Source organism: Ptychodera flava (genome assembly GCF_041260155.1).
Source record: "Ptychodera flava strain L36383 chromosome 3 unlocalized genomic scaffold, AS_Pfla_20210202 Scaffold_26__1_contigs__length_13983176_pilon, whole genome shotgun sequence".
In the NCBI taxonomy this organism is placed as follows: domain Eukaryota; kingdom Metazoa; phylum Hemichordata; class Enteropneusta; family Ptychoderidae; genus Ptychodera; species Ptychodera flava.
This window is the reverse complement of record NW_027248280.1, coordinates 12,205,725-12,229,164: the sequence shown is the minus strand read 5'-3', so window position 1 is coordinate 12,229,164 and position 23,440 is coordinate 12,205,725. Positions and strand designations below refer to the sequence as shown.

General features: G+C 39.0%; 1 protein-coding gene and 1 long non-coding RNA gene across 2 annotated transcripts; both read right to left on the bottom strand.

Annotated features, from left to right (window-relative positions):
• Positions 1 to 1,454: 1,454 nt before the first annotated feature.
• Positions 1,455 to 2,390, bottom strand: LOC139125967 (uncharacterized protein KIAA1958 homolog). Its single transcript, XM_070692041.1, has one exon. The coding sequence runs from the start codon at positions 2,388 to 2,390 to the stop codon at positions 1,455 to 1,457; it is 936 nt and encodes a 311-aa protein (XP_070548142.1).
• A 12,423-nt stretch (positions 2,391 to 14,813) lies between these two features.
• Positions 14,814 to 16,479, bottom strand: LOC139125679 (uncharacterized). Its single transcript, XR_011550330.1, has 2 exons — positions 16,203 to 16,479; positions 14,814 to 15,094 (listed from the first exon to the last, which is right to left on the bottom strand). It is a non-coding gene; the product is annotated as an uncharacterized lncRNA (long non-coding RNA).
• Between the last annotated feature and the right edge of the window lie 6,961 nt (positions 16,480 to 23,440).

Below are 23,440 nucleotides of genomic sequence, written 5' to 3'. Positions count from 1 at the left end.
AATTACAAAAAAAACGTGGACTCAAACTTTTCTTAGAAGAATATTTCATAGTCCTTAAGAAAAAAGTGTGAGCAAATGCTATTTCGAAGATTTGTATCGTTCCAGAGTCCTTGGTAATAATAAATATTATTAACCATTTTTGCGTCGTATGGCCTTTGAAGGTTTCATGAACTAAGAGAGAGAGAGAGAGAGAGAGAGAGAGAGAGAGAGAGACAGAGAGAGAGAGAGAGAGAGTTTCACTTTCATGGTCAATGTTGACACACCCCCTATTTTGATTGGTTAAACCATTGTTTACTTGTTTCTAACATGACCTCAGAGGAACGTCAGAGAGCTGGGGCTGTACTCAACACACATACGTCAAAGGCAGCCAAAATAAACTTTGAAAACGGAACACTTTATTATTATTTGGTGATTTTGCAAACGTTATGCTTGAAATTGTTCGGAATTGTCAAAACAAATCACAGGAAGTTCAAGAATACGAGACGGCAGACGTAACTTGTCGAAAATGAGTCTCCGCGGCCAGGCAGCAAGGACTGAGTCTCACGTTATTTTGTATCGTGGACGAAACACAAAAACAGAGTAAACTGCACCATGCATAAAAAGCGACTTTCTTAAAATTCTCAAATATCAAAATCGGGAAACTGTCCGGTGATAAACGACTATCAAAAGTGTCACTGAAAACGTTGAAAGTTTACTCATCGTCTGAATCGTACATAACCATGGGCGGCGGGTCTCTTCATGGCAGGCATTCCAGTGGCGTGCACATCACTGACACTAGATATAGATTGGTTACGGTTGCCTCTACGGTGAAGTTAAAATGAAAGTCCCACCGGTTATTGTTGCATTCGCAAACATACCCGCGACAGCACTCGCTTGTTGTGATGTTATGGCAGGCTGAGGTTGAGAAACTTCGCAGAGAGAGAGAGGTGTTACCAGTCGGCAATACTGCGAGGTTGTGATTCGAGTAGGGCCACAGTCGCTCGAGAGCTATTCAGCTCTGGGACTATTCGCCCCATAGACGAGTGTACAGAAGCGAGAATTTGTGTATTTCTCGCTTCTGTACACTCGTCTATGGGCGAATAGTCCCAGAGCTGAATAGCTCTCGAGCGACTGTGGTAGGGCTCATACTTCGGTTGACCGCCGGTGAGAATGTCGCTCATTTGTTTTTGTTGTCGTTCGAAGCTACGGCGTATCTGTTCAGACTGCTAACGTTTTTATGGCCGCTAAGTTGAGCCACGGTGTTTGGTGGTACACCTGCGTGAAGCAAACGTGTAATTGAAGTCTTCCTTGCGCTGTGGTTCGTAAGTTTTCCATCCAACCCGCTGCTGTACACATGCGTTTCATTATGGTGTCGATTTTATTTCTGCCCATTGGCTGAGCTCGGAACCATATGCCCCTTTCGAGGATTGCCGTTGACGTTTGTATGCCGAGATAAAAGGGCGAAGTTGGACATTTCATCGTTTGCGGCCGACGAAGCTCGTACTCCCGGTGAACTTGCACGGGGCATATTTTTTATTGTCCGGTACCGCGTATGCCTTTGGTGAAAATTTCCGTGTGTTTCCCGGTTCACCTTTGCGCGTCTTCGTGACTCTTTCATTGTACTCCAAATATTCGCCGCGTTGATCTTGCTTAACGACGACGTCACCCCATGTCATTTGGTGGTGTTCGTTACTTCCACGAAGACCGAACAGCTTCGTCATATTAAACCAAACTGTGTTGATGATTGCATCTGGCGATGAAGTGCCAAGTTGGCCGCTTTCAATAAGTTTGGTCTCGTCGCTCTCCGTCAAAGCGGATGCCTTGCATGGCATGTTTCCTTTTCCTTCGGCTTTTAATTTCTTGCGCTTGGCAGCGAGTGATTCTCTGCTTCTTTGAAACTCGTCGTCTCGAATTATGCTCTTATTGTATCTCATTTCTCGGAGATGTCTATCTATACTTTTCTGGTAACTTGACAGTGAGTCTGGCTCGTACTCTTTTCCGTTCTTCATTTTCACTGACCAGAAGAATGATGCCAGTAAGTTATCAAGGTCCGCGGGTGGTATTTCATGCAGAGGCCGTCGTTCAGCTGTCATATTTATTTTCCACTCGTTGAAGACAGCTACCTCACGCCTGGTCTTGTTGGCGGTATTTGTGTTTTTTTGAAGAGCAATTTGATGGTTCAATGCATCTTCAGTTAAAACACTTGCGAATCTTTGCTTGACAGCTACACCTGACGTTGTACTTGTACTTGGACCAGGTAGTGGCTCCGTTGAGCTGACGTCTTGCGTTGTCAGTGTCGATTTTGCTTCGCTGACGACGGACTGCTCTTCCGGATAATAAAAGTCATCCTCACACTTAGATAAATAAATGCAGTTTTCTTTGTCGTAGATTTTATCGGTTAGGCTATCCATTATGGGGTACTAATATAACTTGCAACAGCCTCCGAACTGATATGAAATTATGCAGACGACAATTTTTGTGTTTACAAACAAAAGTAGTTCCGGGTCAAAACTGGTAAATACTCATTAACATAAAGGAATGGCATAATGTTTTTGGTATTGCACTGCAGTGCAAATACCGGTAGTACGCGCGCCCTTCGATGCGAGTAAACTGTGGTACATATGTAATAATAATAGCCCTTAAGTTTGGAAGATTACAGACAGAGGGATAAAACAATTATTTTTCTGTTTAGTTACAGTCACTTCAAAACGGTTTGCCATAAGCTGCATCTACAAATTATTCTTTTCCGCCTATTGTTTGTTCTGTATGAAGGTTTTCCAAATCGTAAAGAGTTGATTGTACGTTTTTTTTCTATAAGATTCTCTTTTTAATCAATAGTGAGTTTGCCTCTAGGAAATTTACAAGCTTAGTAGGATCGGGTGGTATGAAGTAGATAGAGGTGTATACTGACCAAGAAATTTGTTTGTATCATGTTGAGTTTTATGTGGTGTTCTATTGGTGTATGTTTGTTGATGTCTTCGTGGGAATCCTAACACTTCTCCTCCTGTGGAGTTTGCGACAATTTTGAACTTTCCAAAATTAGGCTAACCAGATCTCTCCGCCCACCTCGAATAATGTCCACAATTCCTTTATTTGCCAAGAAATCAACTTGAGTAATGGAAATATAGTTAATAATCACATTTGTGCAGATATTTGAACATTAGACCAGCTTTGACATGTTGATTATTTTAAGACCACACGAATTTCAAGAACTTATCCAATGAAAGCGTTTGGATCTCCGGATTTTTATTCTGGTGAGATGTTCTCCCTAGTGTTCGCATTTCGTTTTGTAAAATTTTTACCCAGTGGTTCAATGATGACTTGTTAAACTTTTGAAATTGGCTGGACGTGTAATAAGCTCATTATAATAGTTGCCTAAGAATGGTTCCTGTGATTAAGTTACAGAATAAGAGTACAATGGAATTACAGATGCTCGTTCGTTTTGTAGTTTAAAATGACTTTGTAATATTTAGTGTTCAATGGTCGATTGAATACAGAAGGGCTTTCTTATGTATGCTTATTTAAGTTTCTAGATTCCATGCAAACATAGCTTAAATCGTATTTATACATACATACCGAAACTGTTTGTGTTATTTTAGCAGCCTTGCAAAGATGTTTTGTATGATTTGAACATTTTTTGTATATTTTGAATATAAGTATGATTGAAGATAGCCATTTCATGGAGAGTACTGAACAAGCGTGACATCAAATCGTCGTTGAATAACTTATCGATACAAAACCACAGTCCCTCTTTCACTAGGGACAGTGACAAAACGTACCAGTCAATCAGACGCGAATTCTGGATCAAAACAACGCAAAGTCTTCAGTTATGTCCTAAACTGGCTACTTCGTCATGAACGAATGTCTTCAATTTGCATCAATGCAAAGGAGGCGTTCTTCGGTATTGGTATGATTATTAATAACGTTTGATTTTTGCAAACCGAGAAAAACTGTAATTTCAACGCATTGTACTTTGTTGTTTACCATCATTTGATTTTGAATTATGCAGTTTATGAAGGACGACGTCATGCGTTCAGTGCAGGATAAAAGTTCTTGTTCCAGCCGTGCGGCCTTAAAAAATTAATCGATTCTCTTTGTTCTTCCTATGTCAAGGATCAGGGAAAGTGTCAAAGCAAACATTAACATATTTCTGAGCTGGATTGATTATGAAGGCAGGAGACAATGTTAATCACAAAACACACTATCAACGCCATAGAATAACTATTAACGAAGTCAAAGCTTCCCCTTCTTGGGCGTCATTAAATCATTACATCTAAAAGTTGTGTTTATTAATATTTTTAAAATTGTTTGAAGGCTACTTTAAATTGCTTAGAAAGAATCTCAAAGACCCTATAGGTGGTCAAACAAACCCCAGACCCGAGTCATGCAAGTGCTGCACTAACTTCACCGTAGTGTCCGAAGTACGGTGTGAAATCGAATAAGAGCGTGGCAGACACTTCGAAATCAAGTAAGCTTTGAAAACTAATGTACATGTCAATAAAACATATATTGGCGTCCTAGCGGCTATTTTAGAGTATTGGCGGCAAGGAAACTTTGTTTTGCAGTTGGTTATCATATAAAAAGCACAGAGTAGGAATCGGGGACTGGTTGTGGAAGGTAGGGCAAATCGTGCTATTTTGAAAAGGCACAGCACAGTTTATATAATGGGTGAGGGCTGGGGCAGATACTTAGATACTAGCAGGAGTGGAGAGCCAGTGATTTGCAATGTTGATTTTCATTAATAATAAGAACATATTTCCGAACAATTTCAGTACTGACTTCAGCATTTTTATTTTTTCGATACATTTAACTTAGAGGATCATATGTATTTTCCATACGCTCGTAAAAGGATGTCTTGTAATTTTTGGGTAAAGGAAAGGTAATAAATAAATAAATAAATAAATAAATAAATAAATAAATAAATAAATAAATAAATAAATAAATAAGTCAAAATGGGTGGGCCAATCACTAAGTATTTTGGAAAAAATACTTCGTCAACTGAGTCCCAACAAAATTGTGTATTCTCTACTACTCAAAAACCAACTTCTTCGGTCATTAACTCCGTTTGCCAGAGAGAAAAGTTATCAACCCCTACCCATCATCGCCCACACATGGGAATTTTAACGATTTTGACCTGCATTGATTGTGGATGTCGCCCTCAACGTTATCATTATCATTTAGTCAGAAGTTAAACAAACGTTTATGTATACTTTACAACTTGCGATAGAGTCAAAGAAATAGTGTCAGCAAATGCGATTAATAAAAAACTGCTATCCTTGAGCGCTTGTAATGATGGTTTCTGATATATATATATATATATATATATAGAGAGAGAGAGAGAGAGAGAGAGAGAGAGAGAGAGAGAGAGGATCGATCTAAGCATATAAGACGAGTCGATCTGTACCTTTAGCATTGGCTTAATAACATCTATAAAGGAAACGAAAATAATTGCAACATTGCAAATAAGTATGACCGTAATGATTATACTAATATCGAACCTTTATTCCTGAAAGCCGGAGATTCGAATTTTCGTGCGCCCACAAGTCAACAAGTGAGGAAGGGATTTCTTAGAATCGTCATTGAAATAACATATTGTCCGTTGTCAAGTAGCAAGTGGCGCTAAGTAACATCGATAAAGCGTTTTCTGTTTTCGATTATGTCATGTCTACGGAATAACTCAGTTTTGTAAAATGTTTTGAGCTGCTTTCAAGAATAAGAACTGCTCACGTCCTGCTTGTCAAAATATTCTGTAGTTATCCCTACGTACAGGTTGAGGGCGCTATAACCGGGAAAACTCATTTTTCACTCCGGCAAGGCCAACTGACGCCGCTCTCGACTCCCAACATCCATGGAAAGAGCCTCAGTGCTTTTCATTCATTGAGCAGCGATTCTTTAGTCTAGCGCTCCAGCAACAACGTCCCTATGAGTAGCTAATATCTTTTCCTCGTGCTTTGATGGTCGTTTTACATTCCTTATGATGACGGAACCAAATACACGATTTTGTAGTTATTTATCTGCTGTTAAACTGGCTAAACAAGATAAACTAACAGTTTCAAGGACATAAATAAAGGTTGACATGCCAAATTGAAAATTTCCAAAACTGCAAATATCAGGGAAAAAAAACCCCCAAAAACGTTAAACGGTATAATATAAAGACTGTTGTAGTCCCTAACAATTTCCAAACATGTCTCACATGAAAATCTGTCCGGAATGGCGGAAACAATGTCCTGAAATAACTTACTAGATAACATACAAAGACATGAGAACAAACGGAAAATTGAAACGTCATTGTGCGCTTTTGTTGTCGTGAAACCACGTTCGAAGTCGGGGCGGATGCAATTCACCCCCAGTGTACTTTGTGCACCAAACATCATATACAATTAAAATATCTCGTTCGCACACGCTTCGTCCGCATCTCGGTATTTCGTAAGTCCTGAGCCGGTCCCCATGGCCGGCTGCACCCCGTATGCGGATGAACCTTAATGTGGCCTGAGTATGATGTTGGTTAATAAATAATATTTGTGAAGTTTATCTTGCTTCACGCTTTTGTTTCGTCTGTTGTGAAATACAATTCAGTGCAGATAAATAAGAAAAAAAAAAACCAAAAAATTAAAATACATTTTTAAATAAATGAATAGTGAAAATGGAAAACACACTCCGTCGTGATCTGCCATATATATGTACAGCAGAAAATATATACGCAAAATATGACATTTGGTGGTATATCAAAGAGTTCCATAGAAAACTATGATTGAGTACAGAAAACATTAAAAAATACAAACACTTGATAATGTTTGTTGTGCTATATAGAAATTTTCAGTGTAGTTTTCTATTTTTGTTGTTATTCTGGCGGTCGTTGTCCTGATCCAGCTACGAACGGAAACGGAATTACAGGACAAGTTTGAGTGAAATTATACACGACACGCGACAATTTAAATGTTACTTTTCTCGTCTGGCAATAGCATGTTTTTGTTCAGAATACAAATACATTAAATTCTTTTGTTAGAAAGTTGAAATATAAAGAACAGTCTGTTAAATGCTCCGTTTACAAAGAACAATCTTATAGATGAACGCTAGTTTGGACTAAACTCCACTTGTCAAATATGACATCGAATATCGCTGACACACGTAAACTTCTTGGCTTATTGCCGTGTTAATGGGCCGTGGATAATTAAAATACGCGCACGGCAAACGTAACTGCTGTCAGGGGAGGGTGGGGTGGTTGTACTTCGAGTACCGTGCTCAAAAATCGCACAAAGCCTACATTTTTTTATATAGCGCAACATCTCGCTACATAGACGTTTCTATGTATCGCAAAATATGTGGTCTAGGCCAGTGTGGCACCGACATTCTTGGCATGTTTTGACATACACATTGTTCAGTGCAGTGGACCGAAATATAACGTAACAGTCATTTTGGAAACTCTGTTATGTGATTTATTTCATTCCATTCAATTGGATGCGTACTTTGTCGAGTTGGCGCTGAACAAAGAGTGATGTTAGGGGGGTTTTGTTTTGTAATTTTGCCTTACCGCACTCCTTGAGTGTGTTGTTGAGCAATAAAGTATTGTATTGTATTGGTATGCAGGGGGGGGGGGGGGGTAGCGTATGCGTGATTCGTAGTATGCTAATACAGAATTTCATCATGGCATGGCTTGGATTTTCCCATTATCTTCGAAATTCGGAATTTTCGTGAAAATTTGGTACTATTTAAAAAGTTACATCAAATGTACTGTTAGTCAGTTATGCCAAAACTGCCACCGCCCTTGTGTTTACTCTATGAGAGAAAAAAAAATCAATTTTCACAAAAAATGGGACGATGTAAAGTTTACCTTTTCCAAGCGGTATATCAAGCGAAGACGGCCGGAGGGGCGGGGGGGGGGGGCACTTTCAGCTGCCTTGTAATTGTACCCAATACCACAGTTCACAAGGTCAGGCCGACCCAACATTTTAATCATTTTGTTGTCTGTCATCTGGCCATATGTCACAAACGGTTCACAAAGCAGAGCAAAGGTCCAGGGATTAGGCGATATGTATCATATGCAGCTCTCACAGCCTACATGTATTTCAATGTATTTTCATTCTGATTGGTGACGTTGCACAACACCCCTACCGAAAGTGTTGCGTCTCATGATAGTTCCCACGTCAGCGCAAACCGCAACACCGTATATACTTCCGCACACAATGAGACACAGACATGATGTAAATCCTTAAATTATATGGCTCTTTACTGGAAAAATGTCTTCGCAATTGGACGATAAAAAACAACATTGTTGTCACATGATGTTTCAATCACTGTATACTAGGACCAACATTCACGGAAGCAATGGCATCTTAAAATACCTGAACATCGGCGGTTTGATATTAAGTTGGTTTTACAGTATTGAGAGCTGTGTATAAATAATCATCGCCAGACGAAACATGAACAGACGACCGGCCGTGGTACCAGGCACCAACAGTGTCCAACTTCAGCGCAGTACAAGCACCCCAAGGCAACTAAATCACTCGTCCTGCTTGAAGTATTGGAGTTGTTTGCCAACACAGCTAGCGACTGTAGAAGTCGGGCCGAGCTCATGCACCCCTTCGTCGTACGACAAGGCCTGGATTCTGTCTATACATTTAGTGGAGCTAGCACTACTAAGCAAAGTCTGCGTACACGTGGACACGGTCCCCCCTGTGACGTGGAGAACCCGTCGCCGACGTTACCAAGCATAACATATATCGTGCCCTTGCGCTAGCTCTGCGTGGCAGAGCCGTGTGTTACTGGCTGTAGGCCGTCCACTAGCCCTGCTGACTGCCATGATACTTTTGACACTGCACTGACAGTAGACACTAAACGCTGGCTGCATGGGGCCTCAGATTTATGTTATGCAGTTTCTCCGCCGAAAACAACCGATTTCGATTCCAAAAGTTAATTCCGTCTTGTCGCCGTAGCGTGAACGACCTTGGATCACTGTACTCAGGGCACCGTACTCCTCACGGGATCTGACTTTGTCGGATCAGTACGTGATCCATTGGTTTTGTTCTCAAGGGATGTTACCCAATATCACCATGTGTGATCACTCGTTGGACTTGAGCAACATTCTTCTGTGCTCAGCACAGCTTGGTCTGTCAGGACTGTATTTCAAATTTCTGACAGCATTCTTTTATGCTCATTTCTCACTTGTTTCCCATTTTGAATAGTGAGTGGATCAACCCCTTTTTCCATGGAGGAGAGAACAATTTGATAATCTTTTCAAAATATTTTCAACTGAACTGAGGCAATTATTTCTGTGTTGGCAAAGGAAACTATCATTTTTGAATGTGCAAGACACAGGAAATTTGCATGCCTGACATGTGGCATGCTAAGACTGTCTCTGTTGTTCATACAAGTGACGCACAGTAAGTGAGACTACCCAATTCCCCTTGATTTGTGTGCTCAGACATAATTTGCTAAAGTCTTCAATTTTATCAGTTTCTGAACAATTTGAAACTTTAAATTTAATTTTAGAATTATCGGTTAAAACTATGGTCCAAAATTATTGATTATGTTTAAAATTCAGGTGTTAAAATTTGAAGGTGTTAAAAATTCTACACTTGTCAAGGTAAAGTTATCAGCAACTAAGATGGTCTCATCATACCACCTGTCAGACATGCAAATTTCTTTTGTTACAAACATTCAAAAAAATCAATACCCTTTCTTTTGCCAACACGGATGCAACTATTTCCCTTAGTTTCCTTGAAAATATTGCATATGGCTGTAAAAAAACTATGTTGACAAAATCACAAAATTGCTATCTCCGCGGAAAAGGAGTTGATCTTCTCATTATTCACAGTGAGAAATTAGAGAATTATGATGATCAAAACTATGGTCCCAGAATTTCGAAATATGGACCAAGCTGTTCTGTGTACAGAAGTAATTTGCTTCAGTTCAGTGAGTGATCTCCATGTGTACGGATCATGGAGAATTGTGGTTAGCCTCACTTACTGTGTGACATAACGGCCGATATAGCTCCGCTGTGATTATGTAGAGAATAATTAGATATTATTCCCTAATATTTGTCTTCGTTCAGCGAAGGAAAATACGAGTGACGAAATGACCGTGTCACCACGAGTCAAAGACAAGTGGTGACACGGTCATTACGTCAATATTTTCTGAGCTGAACAAAGAGAAATATTAGGGAATAATATACGCACAAGCCAAGAATTTATTTTTTGCAAAGTAAAAGAAGTTTTCATGACAATTCCGCGTTTAAACATTTGAACTACTTTAAGAACAATGTCAATACGCTGTGTGCAAGTTGTCAATCATTTCCACTTGTCCTTTCGCGTGAGCGAGGAACACTGCCATAACGTTCGTTCTTGTATGGTGCAAATGCCAGACGACCTCTCGGTCTACACGTACCTTTTGCAAAGTTATACAATATTTCAAAGACAGCATAGGCCTAGAAATTTACCTCAGACAAAGAGACGCTATTTTTCGGGAACAAACATCCACTGAATCTCGACATTGTGAACACTCTAAATATCACGCCTGACCCTGGTTTCAATGCTTAAAGAACTCACAGTAACACGACCAGCTTTGAGTTCGTTGTTTCCGCAAATTATTAATGTAATTCTTTCGGAATGTACAGGCGGTGCACTCCTTTATATTGTTTGGATTATTATTGTCATAGTCTATGAAAATATTGATTTCATATATATATATATATATATATATATATATATATATATATATTTAAAAACTATCTACTGTTGATTGACCAATCAGAGTGCTCAATTCAGGGTGTTTTATCTACTCGTAAAGCCTTGGTCACCAAATTCCAGAAACGAATGACAGCGCCGTAGTAAAGTACTGTCCAATCAAAAGTGAAGATGTCATATTCTGTGGACATCTGGTACGTTGTAATATTCAAATATTGGTAACACAGCGGAAATCAGCTGCAACACAAAATCTGCTGTGCCCTAGGGCATTTATAGGATGTTCTATTACATTGGAAGGCTATTTCACAAATAAAAGTTTTAATTCATATCCTAAACATGTTACATTGACAAAGAGGTTGGTTGACGTAAAGACATTGAAAACGAAAATATATCAGTTAGGGGCGATAGTTTTTAAGTCGGATAAAACCCTCATACTCGGGCTCTTCTGGTATATAAAGTCCAACCCTACGATAAAATGTCTCGGCCTGCGGCCTCGACATTTTATCGTTGGGTTGGTCTTTATATACCAGAAGAGCCCTCGTACTCGGGCTTTATCCTATATATATATATATACATATATATATATATATATATATATATATATATATATATATATATATATATATATATATATATAATAAACAGATTACTTCAAGTACAAAGTAATGAAATCTATTACTTAAGTTTCATGCATCTTGCAATCCTCAGATAGTGAAAGGATTACTAGCTCGACACTCTTACATATATGATTGGGACAAACCATTCTATTTGTAGGTAGTGTTAAAATTCGATAAATAATATTTGTTTTGGTGGCGACATTTTGAAACCAACTCAGAGCGTTTGTTTAACAGTGTAGATTTGTCAGCATTGATAATGTGCAGCTTTTCTGATATACAAAGATTACATCGCTTGTTCATGTCAGAGTAGCTCAATGCTTTCTCAATGATTGACCATGAAATGTCAAAATCTTGTCCCTTATTTCTTAAGTTCCATACAGATTTTGATAACTCGGTGTCGTTTTTGTATCTCTCGTCGCGGAACGACTTCATGTGATTAGTGTAGCGCGTCTTGAAGGTGTTATCAGTGAGGCCGATATAAACCCTCTCTCCGTTGTTCTCCGTTGATACGTTGGCCTTGTACAGCACGCCTTTGACTTGACAGTTACCCTTCAGGGGGCATGCCGACTTAACCCTGCAATTGCAATCAGCTGGTTGGTCCTTACGCTGTTCTCCGGAGATTACCCTCTTATTGTGCGATTTGATTATACTTGCCATATTCCTCGTACAGCTATAACTCACTTTAATTGTGTTTCTGTTGAAGATCTTGTGAAGTTTAGACCCCTTTGGAAAATATTTATTGACAAGTTGGAGAAATTTCCTGCCGTTTGTTTCCATGTTCTTGTATATATATATATATATATATATATATATATATATATATATATATATATATATATATATATATATATATATATATATATATATATATATATATATATATATATATATATATATATATATATATATATATTTGCTTGAGCTGATAAAACAATTTCTAAGACAAGACGAGTAACTTAACCCTTAAAGTGCCGCCTCGGTTTATAAACCGACACGGCATTTTCGCTCTCAGCGCCATGTCGGTATATAAACCGACAGTGGTTGCGTTCTATGCTTATGCCTAACTTAGCTATTCATTGCCGAACTCAGCCAGAAGGAGGGTATTCCTGACCCTTTGAACCCATTTAGTACCATATAAGGACTAAAATAATGACATCATGCAGCCTAACAATCGAAAATTCCAGTAATTTATGCGAACTTTCTTGAAAAGAGGTCAGCGATTTTCATGAATATTTAACCAGGTCTGCAGTTTCACCCGTACGCGGATACGGCCACAGTGCATTGAATGAAACATGTACGTACATTTTGAAAGCTTTACCATGCCGTAGACATGGAAGACAACTATATTATGCCAAGCTACTGCCCTCTGGGTGATAGAAATGATAGATTTACAGTTTTTTTGAGAATATTTTACGGAAAAATGACGCGATTTGCTGACCAAATCGATCGCGATAGTGAACTTCGAACGTATCTGTGGCCAAGATGGCGGCACTGTGTGATGCCTAACTCTCGACATGGAACCCGAGGTTAAGGTTTTCGAAGTCCAAAACATGCAAGATTGAGAAATTTGTCAGGATTTTGTTAAATTGAAGTGTATTTTGTGAATTTTCAAGTGTTGGACTGCCAAAAAGACCCTTTAAACTGTTGATATTTGACCTCCGGCCGTCCTGGAGCGAGACTGCCATGACAGTCGACCCGGTTTGTGAATGAAATGTAGTTGTTCCCAACTGTTGACATTGCGAGACATTTCCTACATGTTACGCATTTTTTTAACTGAAATAAACCGGACATGAAACTTTTTTTCTCGATACTTGGTGGTTTCTTTCCATTTCGTGGCGGATTTTGTGCATGCTTGTCAAAATACGTGATCAAACTTGGCGAACGGATTGACTAGTATGTATGGTAGTACGAGTCCGTGACTCGATAAGCCACAGATAGTTACACACGCGTACGTGAATTAAACTAATGTAAGTTGGGTCAGACACCAGAATTAATCGATAAAAAGGTTAGTGAAATGTGTTTTTGTCTTCAACTCTTCATTATAATTATACCGGCGGTTCAAACTATACAGAGTCAGTTGAATATGCCCTATAGTTGTGTGCATGTGTTGCACAATAGTTACCCCTCCATGTACAATATGGAACCTTGTTGTCTCTGTGTATGCAAATTAATTGTTTGTGTTTACAGGCAAACAAGACTATAATTGATTTCTTCTAACTTTGAAGACAGATTTTAAATAACACTAACAAGAAATCGTATGATAGATAGTAAACTGATGACAAAGTGGATATGTACACTGAATTTTTCTCTGGAAAATCATTTCCACTAGAAGAAATAAAATATATAAACAAGCAAACAAATACAAACAAACAAACAAACAAATACAATAGACAAGTAAACGACAATGCTTGGGCAATGCAATCATGCCGATGCTCCATACACAGTAGTTGTCAATCTACATTTAATGTACTGCATGTAAAATATTATTTGTATTTTTGTAGAGATGCATTTGCACAGGAAGCATTTGTATTATTTTGAAAGACACTAATTGTTTGTTTGTTTTTGTTTATTATTTACGTATGATGTTACATGATGCTGAAATCGTGTACCTGAATTTGTGTCTTTCGATAACATGAAAATTTTATTCAAGTTTGAAGGCCGTTGATGAATTTTATACATTTTTAGAAACTTTTTATCATTTTCAGTGAATTTTGAACAAAAAACGTGCATTTTAGCCCAATTTTACACCTTCAATGTGTAAATTGAAACTTTTCATTGTCATAGAGAGCTTCTTCATATCCTGAGCTTTGGAAATAATAATGGGTTGTTAGGGTTTCTCGTCACAGAAAATGAACTGCACCGGTCTGAGAAAAGCATAACATGTTGAGAAGTTGGGTTCAAAAAGTCATTGGCCTGGCTGTTGCATTGCAAAGAAACCCTTACGAAAAAATATGGCTTCTGGCACATAGTAGTGCATGCTAACCCACAATAGTTGTGGATACCAAGCTGCAACTGTTTGTGGCTTATAAGCAGGTTATTCATATTTTATCATGCAAAGATCTGTTCTGGCACAGTTTTGCGGCATACAGGCCGCTGTGATTGCAGACGATATGCCGCAAAAAAATGGGACGGGGCTTTTAGCGGCATAGAAGCCGCTGTGATTGCAGACAATATGCCACAAAAAATGGTGGGGTAAAAGGTTTCATGGTAAAATGCTGCTATGCATGCTTCCTGTGCTACCCCCCCCCCCTCCCCAACCATACCTGCATTTGTACCTACCAGTTTTATACTAGCCAGGAGATTACCATACACTTCACATCTTCATTTGTTTTAAGGGACAGTAGCTGTAACTTATGATGTTGTTCTTTTAACTTTTGTGCGTTGAGGTAACTTTTCACTTTACTCACTTGGCAAAATAGGCAAAAATCAAGACACATAACAGTATAAAAATACTGCATAAAAATTAAGTTACAGCTACTGCCTTTTAAACCGCCTACTCACATATGCAAACAAAAAAACACACTTACCACATATCTTCACGATAATACCCCATTGTTTATTTTGATATGTAAAACAATGATGTTGGTACACTAGGCTGGACCACTAAGAAATTAAATAAAATCAAAATTCAATAATCTAATGAGGTTCATGTGAAAAACATAACAGAACACGTCTAAAAGTCTGCATTTGATTTTTCACATTATCCAAAGTTGTTTTCGATGCCATCCTAATGTTTACGATCTTGTTCTGAAACTTCAGATTGAATGTTCCTGTTGATCCATTGGTCTGTTCAGCTTCATGGCCTTTGCCCATACACTGAGAATAAAAATGATAAATAACAGACAAGGATATTATTACATGTGCAAAGTGAAATTGCTTGTATTTTGTCGACTACCCTTATTATATATTAATACAAAAATTCACGGAAAAGAGCATTCATGTGCTTGAAAGAAATTATAATAATTAATATTAAATAATTTACCTAATGATACAAACTCATGACATATCTATACATTATGTTATTGTGATTACCAAATCATTGCTTTTCAGCCTCATTTTCACTATTTACTTGTGACACACCACTCCAAACTACAACTATTGACTAGCGGTGATTGGGTTTCAGCACATCTCAAACAGAAGAAATGTAAATGGAAAACTGTCTCATAAATTGTTTTAAAACAAAAAGTATCCCTTTATAATAGCGCAGTGCACGGTTACAGGTTTGTTACTAAATATAGCTGTACGCGCGCAATATCGGACACGCAGCTTGAAATGCGGACAAATTTTATCAATGTTGCATACATTGCTGTTTTTGCAGCTTGTACTCTGAGTCCTGGATATGCCTATTGGTATTCATTGTTACACTAGCAGTTAGCCCACTAAGTTGTATTTTCGTCTTTCTTGCATTCGTAATTTTCAAAAGCGTAATCTAAAAATGCGGACGATGCTGTTGTGTGTAGCCGCTACAGCTAACACACAGCATCGTACGCAGGGCTAGCGAGAGTTGCCGACATCGACGGTTATTTACGAGAAGTGAATAAAAGATTGGCATTTTTGGAAGCGATCGAGTAGCTGAGGTAGGCAGGGATACGACTTGGGCCCAAGAACGCTGGATTTCGGCAGTAATTTGGCTTTTTACATCAAGTCCCAAAATGGATTTGAAGTCACCGACCCTACCTACGCTACGGGTCTTTGCAGGGCTGTGGTGAGCGGGGCGATTAACTGTAGCGGAACACACAGCATCGTACGCGTAGGGCTACCAACCTCCATGATTAACTACCGGTATATTATTTTTGCCAATACTGTACGTTCATTTGGCATACTTGAACAGGGTTCGCCAAGAACAACATCAATATAGCATGACCAAAGACAGTGAAAACTGCGAAAATTATAGAGACAACTCGTGGTATTGAAAATTACTTACCGAATTTTTAAACGATCTGTAGCTCTTCGATCAAACTTGGGTGTGTCCGTGACCGTTGTTCTTCGGGACGATATCGCGGTCTCAGAATCGGTCATCCAAGGGCCATCAACGCATCGCAAACGCTGTTTGTTGGTTTTAAATTCATAGCTAACCTTTACGTACCCTGAATGATAATGTCCTACGGTAATTTTACGCTAAACTGTACAAAAATCAGAGCGAAAAAACGGCGACGATATACTCCTCGCTCAAACGTCCTAACGGCCTACCAGTGCATATCAGATTTAATTTGCCGCTCAGGATTTGACCCATGACCTTTTGGCAATCTGACCAATCATAAAGAAATCTTCACATGATCTACAACAATCTGACCAATCATAAAGAAGTCTTCACATGATATATGACATCATCAGGCGTGATTCTAGAGTTCCGGGTTCAAAGTCTGTTCTGACCCACGCATTGTCTCCCTGCTCATAGACCCTCGAGAAAAACTATGCCCTGCTTCAGCAAGCAGCTTGATCGAGCGCGAGCTCAGCTGCATAGCTTGCGTTTGAAAACCAAAACGACACAAATACATGGGAATAACCTTTCTAGATCAACACAAAACTCTACAAAAACGGCTCCGACAAAGCAGTCTCGTGACTTACAAACTTTGCCCGACGATGACTTTCATCGCGCACGTCCGTATTTTGAAGCCCAGCGTGATCACTATGAAACTATGCGTACATTATTATACGCTGGTAAGCTTTACCGTACGTACCTCCATGCGTACGTACGCTTTCAAGACCTACTCCGTACTTGCAGTTCATTTAAGACCCGCGTGTGGAAAGGGGGTAAGAAAACACAAAAGAACAAGATATACGTTATTTTTGAGTTGCAGTTCTTTGAAAGACTAGTCTTTTCAAGGGAGATATGCACGTGAAATAAGTTCATTATACGTCGATATTAGCCCTGCGTACGATGCTGTGTGTTCCGCTAGCGGCGCTACAGCTAATCGCCCCCGTCACCACAATTAGCTGTAGCGGAACACACAGCATCGTACGCAGGGCTAACGTCGATATATGGTTCGCCTGAGTTAATATTTTGCAAAGCCTTTTTTTTCTGTAGAAACAGTTACGCTGTCAGTGAGAACCAATCATTTGCAAAACGTACATAAAAAGTCAGTGATTGATTTATTGCACCGATCAAAGTCAAATGGTAGTTTTTCACACAATTTGTTGAAAATCAAAGGTTTCCTGCTGTGCCAGCTGTAGTGTCACTGTCAATGGATATCTCATCTAAGAATGCGTGATCAAGTGGAGTGTCAACTCAATGTTGTGGCTTATAGTGAGCAATATCTTGCTCAAACTGTGTTTATTAAATATTTTAGCATATCTGCCACAAAAGATTTGACTGATTGTCTTTGTGTGCCTGTTAAGTGCCTCTAGTGGCACATATCGGCACATAATGAAAAATAAGTTCTGGCAGCCTTTTTGTGTGTAGCTTATAAGCCGCAAGACAGTGGGACATATGCCACAAAAAAAAAAATTCGAAGGGAAGTCTATGGCACTTTAAGGGTTAAAGTGGCACTCCCACTTGGTAACATTTTAAAGCACATTTTTTAATGCCAACGGTCGATATTTGACGTGGAGACTGCACGCGGATCGTGATATATCGATAAAAACATGTCTTCAAAAAAGTAAAAGTTTGAATTCCGGTGGCCCACCTAAATTCAGCTTCTGAACATCAAACGTTCGGCACTGGGGCCACTGTCAACTAAGCTATGGAGTACGAGTCTACACTAACGCTGCTGTACGCCACAGTACCACTCGCGTTGGTGATCGATCAGTCATGCCCCTTGGGGGGAAAGCAGAGTCTTACTGACTCTGAGAAAAAACGGAAAACAACGTTTACTGATTACACCAGAATTCTAATAGGTGACTAGCACAATCACGTGCGGCTGATACGTAGCGGCCGCCGCGTGGTATGCATCGACGCATACCACGCACGCAGCGTACTGTGCGGCAGACAACATGTATTTCATCGGAGGCGGCTAATCTTTGACACGTAAAAACATGTTTGTGTGGTATAGGTTAAAAATATAGTACAACTGATTTAGAATAATGAAAACGACAAAAACTAAGGAGAAGTTTAAAAAATTAACCTGAGGTAAAGGCATAATGCTGTATATAAAGTATTTGCAGTGGGAAGTAAATAAATTGAGTCGTTCGAACTTATTGTAGACTCCCTAGAATATCGTCAATCAGCACAACAAACCTTCGGGAGATTTCGGGTCAAAATCAGAAATGATCGTAAAACTTTGGGATGTGAAAACTACGCTCGGGAAATGACAAGTTTTTATCGATATTTCGCGATCTGTGCGCAGTCGCCACGTCACATATTGACCGTACAAGGTACGATACAAGGTTTTGAAAGCAACACACAGAGACAGCCCATGTCCCATATGTAAACGCCATACATGTCGAAATATAGTTGCCTCATCCATGGATTAAACGCAACCAATTTTTCACGAAATATTTACATACACTTTTATAGACACATTGAAATTGAAAATGTGGGATTTGAAGTTTCAAAATGACGTCTGATTACTGTGGTAGCAGTCCGATTACTATGCACTCATCAAGGGGTCAAAATTTCGCAACTTTGACCCCCTTAATACCACTTCTGTCGTGTTAACAGTTTTAGGATAAACACAGTCAAGTTTCAAATAGTATGGTAATAAGATTTTGTAATGTTCGTCATTTATGAAACAGCTTTGGGCGAAATTCACTACCCTGTCAAAAAGTGTCACACTGAGTGTATTTAAAATTTTCAAATTTTGGTCCAAAATCAAAAGTCAAAAGCGAGTTTGAAACGCATATCATTTATTAGCTACTATAGACTATAGTCTATAGAAGCTATTGGGATGGGTATCCGTCCGGCGTCCGTCGTCAGTCTGTATGTATGTATGTATGTATGTATGTATGTCCGTTTGTGAGGCGTCCGTCCACACAATATCTTGAGAACCGCAGTACTTACTGATTTGATATTTGTTGTGTAGATGAAAAATACGATTTTGAGAAACTATTTTTTTTAATTTTTTGATATTGTTGAAAATAGGCAAATTAATGCCAAAAAAGGTGTTTTTGGTAAAAAATCTTCTTCTTCATAACCGCTGGTCAGACAGCTTTGTTATTTGGTATACAGGTCCCTAGGGTAACCCAACTTAGACTTGTTCAAATTGTGATGAAATATGCAAATCTGTATTTTTAAGGAATTTTTTGTCATTTTTGGTCAAATTTGACTTACATTGTATGTAATTCTTGTACTGTATAAACCCTATCAATTCACTCAGAAAAAAATAATTAATATGATTTTAAATAATTGAATTAATTAGGAAATCATCAAAGCCAAAATAATTTTAGTGTAGAATTATCAGAAAGTTCAACTTTTTTTGACAGTTCATAGTGAAATGCTTACCATCTTGGAGGATTAAACATGTAAAGGCAACTTTCCTGAATCCCAACTTTGACATATTCTGAACCGTCATTTATTGTGCCCTGTATGTTATCTAAAAGAAATTGCTCAAAATAGTCAATAGAGATAGAGATAGAGATAGAGATGGAGAAAGTTCTAATTTCCATTTATGGTTGACTTGGTAAGGATAAAATAAAATTACTTTTTGAGGAAAAAAATAGAGTGGTCAATTAAAAGAGTGGTCAAAGTGATAGGGTTTTTATGGTAAAGCTGGGCTGTATAAAGATTCCTCATGTGCTATTTATAGCAATTATGCAATCTGTGTAAAAAGTGCAATGAAAGTGTAACATGATTCCTTATAATGCTTTTGATGACCTTGAACTTCTTAAGTTTCAAACCTTTGTCTCTTCAGTGTGCTTTCTCTGAGTATGTACAGTCTCATATTAAACAAACTCACAATGTTAATCAAAGATATCCACCTTCTTCATCAATACATGTGTCACAAAAGGTTATTCTCTACATAACTCAACAGAGCTCTGTCAACTGTTGAGTTGCTTGTTCTTTCAAAACCGCTGGTCAGACAGCTTTAATATTTAGTTTACTTGTCCGTAGGATGACCTTAGTGAGATAATTTCATACAGTAAGGAAATACTTAATTTTGTATCCATGTCTATAGTAGCTTCAGGGACTTTGGCCCTATGTTTTAATTTGGCACGGCAGAACCAATGTGACTTGAAATCACTTAAAGGTATGGAAATCGATCCCAGGGCCTAGGAGTGGCACATGTAAAACAGTGTGTATCTTTGCGTCAGAGGCGGAATAAATCTATTTATCCAGGAAATCTTAATCCCGACTGCTATGTTTGTACGCACATAGAGCCAGTCGACGTTAGGGACACAAAAAACAACACGAGGAACAAACAGGCAGTGGTTTTGAACAAAATCAATGTACCCGGTACTTCACCGATGTCTGTAACTTAGAACATGAAAATATTGTAGCTTGACGCACTTTGAACATAGCTCGTAACATTAGGGACAGTGGAAAGCCCATAGAACTACGTGTACAACTATAACAGCCACTCATGTAGTTGGTGCTCAGTGAAGATTTTTCCGATCAACAACTTTGACGGATGATGGACTGACCTTTTCTACCGCAATTGTTATCTCCCTCGATTCAGCACAAAATTTTCGTATGGACTATTGATGCGATGTTTACAGTTGTTACGTGGGGGTAAATCCTAGTCGTATTTACGACTGCTGCGTAAACAGTCACTGAATAAACTTTGCACGCATTTACGAGCACTGGGTATTACTACCGTTTTTAATCGAAAACCGTCCGTATATGCGTATGACGGTTGTGACAAAAACAACACAAGGAATCTGGCGTACATTGTTACTGCATTACTTTGACCAAAAAATCACCCAAATGCCGAATGGTGATTATACAGAACTCTGCTGCAGGTTTCTGAACTAAACGACCCAAACAGACCGGGTCCCAGTCAACTGTGCCGGGCTCGACGTCTACTCTATCAGCGTCAACTCAAACTTTCACTCCAGAAAACTCTACCCCACAAACTGGGAATATACTAAATTTACCTTGAAAAAATTTCAAACTGTGTATCGTATTGAAAAAATCTTACCGGGGCCACGGAGCAAATTAAAAAGCCAACAATAAACCCCAACAGAAACAGTGGAATGATCATTAGTGTGCAAGGTTGCTGTATTATATGTCAGGGTAAAAAAAAATCTAGCTTTGAAATTTCTGGACGGTACAAACGGCGGGGCAGAATTAGACAAGATTACGACCAATGTGTTACCGCCGATGGTACATAACGTACTGTTGATAGCAGGTAGTTCGGTGTCCAGTGAGAACACGATTCCGAATATATCACGGCTGTTGATTTGAGCTGCCTCCGATCGAAAATTTTCAACACAAAGACATGATATCAATAATTTTGCGAGATTATAAGTACCCGCTGTCTTCTCGCCAAATAGCTGCGATCAAGATCATTATGATAGAAGCAATTGACCGCCGAACACCTGCTTGCTGTTCTTATACACGTGTAAAAACTTATTATTCCTGCTGAGAAATACGACAGCAAATATTGCAATGTGAATTTCTTACTATCTTCCTCGCAATGGTTTTGCATCTGTGTTTATTTTATCACGGTCACTGGACCATTTCTGACGATTTTTTACTAACAAAGAATCAGTTCACACTCATCGTGGGAACACATTGCAAAGACGTTCACAAAATTTTCATCACATGAAAGATTACCGTAATCCCCGTTTCAAAGACGTAGGAAATGTATAATGATTTGTTTATCTTGAAAAATCCCGAACTGAAGCCTCTAAATACAAAATGATTTTTCTTCTGAACAACTTCCCGACAACTTTACAATCACACTCTGGTCATCACATGGCGGTTGTAACCGTACATGTGCTGCTGCCAATGGGGAATCAAAAGACTTCAAATCAACAGTCAAAACGTATGGAATATCAATATCCAAGCAATGTAAAACAGAGTAATTTTGATAAGGTCAATTTATTGTATATTATAAAAACCTCCAGACCACTCGGAACAGCGTAAGATTATGATCTCACTCATTCGAATACTACACTCGCACGGTAGGGTAAAAATGGGAACTCAGATCGTTATATACTGTTTCCGTCAAGCGAGTCCGCTTATCTAAAGACGGCAAAAATGGTAAAAAAGACGGTAAAATGACCATAATTATTATTGCTTGTCTCTGTAAATTTTGCCAACTATTCGTTAGTAGTTGTCGAATTTCTTGAGTTTGTCCGAAAACTACTTCAGTGAATGACGTAAGTTTCAAGACACCCGAGTGCGAACGCAATATCGATATTGGGACTGCAAAATCAGTCACGGACAATCGAGGAAGAACATAAGAGTCTATTAATCTGCGATTTAATTCATCCTAGGTTACCATGAAAGTAAAAAAGGTAATGTTGTGCCCTGGTTGGGAAAGAAAAGTCGATTAAGTTTTCAAAAAAACGTCAGATAATACTCGAACAATTTAGTAAAAAGCAAGCTCAGAAAAACGTATAGAGAAGAACGACATCACCGATCACGTCGATCTTCAGACCTTTTATTATGTTTCAGTCTGAACGGTCAACATTTGATGCTATAATCTATGTCAAGTGTCTCTTTTTGGTCAAATCCGACAAAGATGAATCAATCACGATTTAGTTTCATCGCCCCGACCCAACAGGAAATAATGAAGCTCATGGGCACCTGTATACATGTAATCGTGGCATGAACGTATCCACTGCCCGTCCACTGCCTGAGCCATTGACGTGCATCGCGAGCAAACAACGGTTTTGGACGTCACGAGAGCATTTTTTCGCAGTCTGTGAGCGGTTGAGTGGTTTGGGTAGGCTGCATACATGTAGATCGGAATCGAGTTGATTTCGGCCGAAAACAGTTAGAAAAGTAGTTTTTCGTGCTCCGTCCAAATTGGATCCGCATGTTGCCGGTTTTGTCCATGGTAATCAGCAGAGCTGTGATGGGAGGCCGTATAACGCCGGGAATACACGTCATCGTACGCAGGGCTAGGCCACAACATACTTCCAAAAGCGATCTATCGTAAAATATCGTACTGCAGGTCAACACACACATCACCCATTCATAGGCCTACAGGTACACAGATCAACGAACAAAAAGGGAGAGGCAATCTGCTTGAAACCATGAAGTAGTCCGTTTGTGTCTGAATTCATTGAGGCGCGTGTTCAGTAACCGTTGGTCAAGTTTTTTGTTCAGTAGTA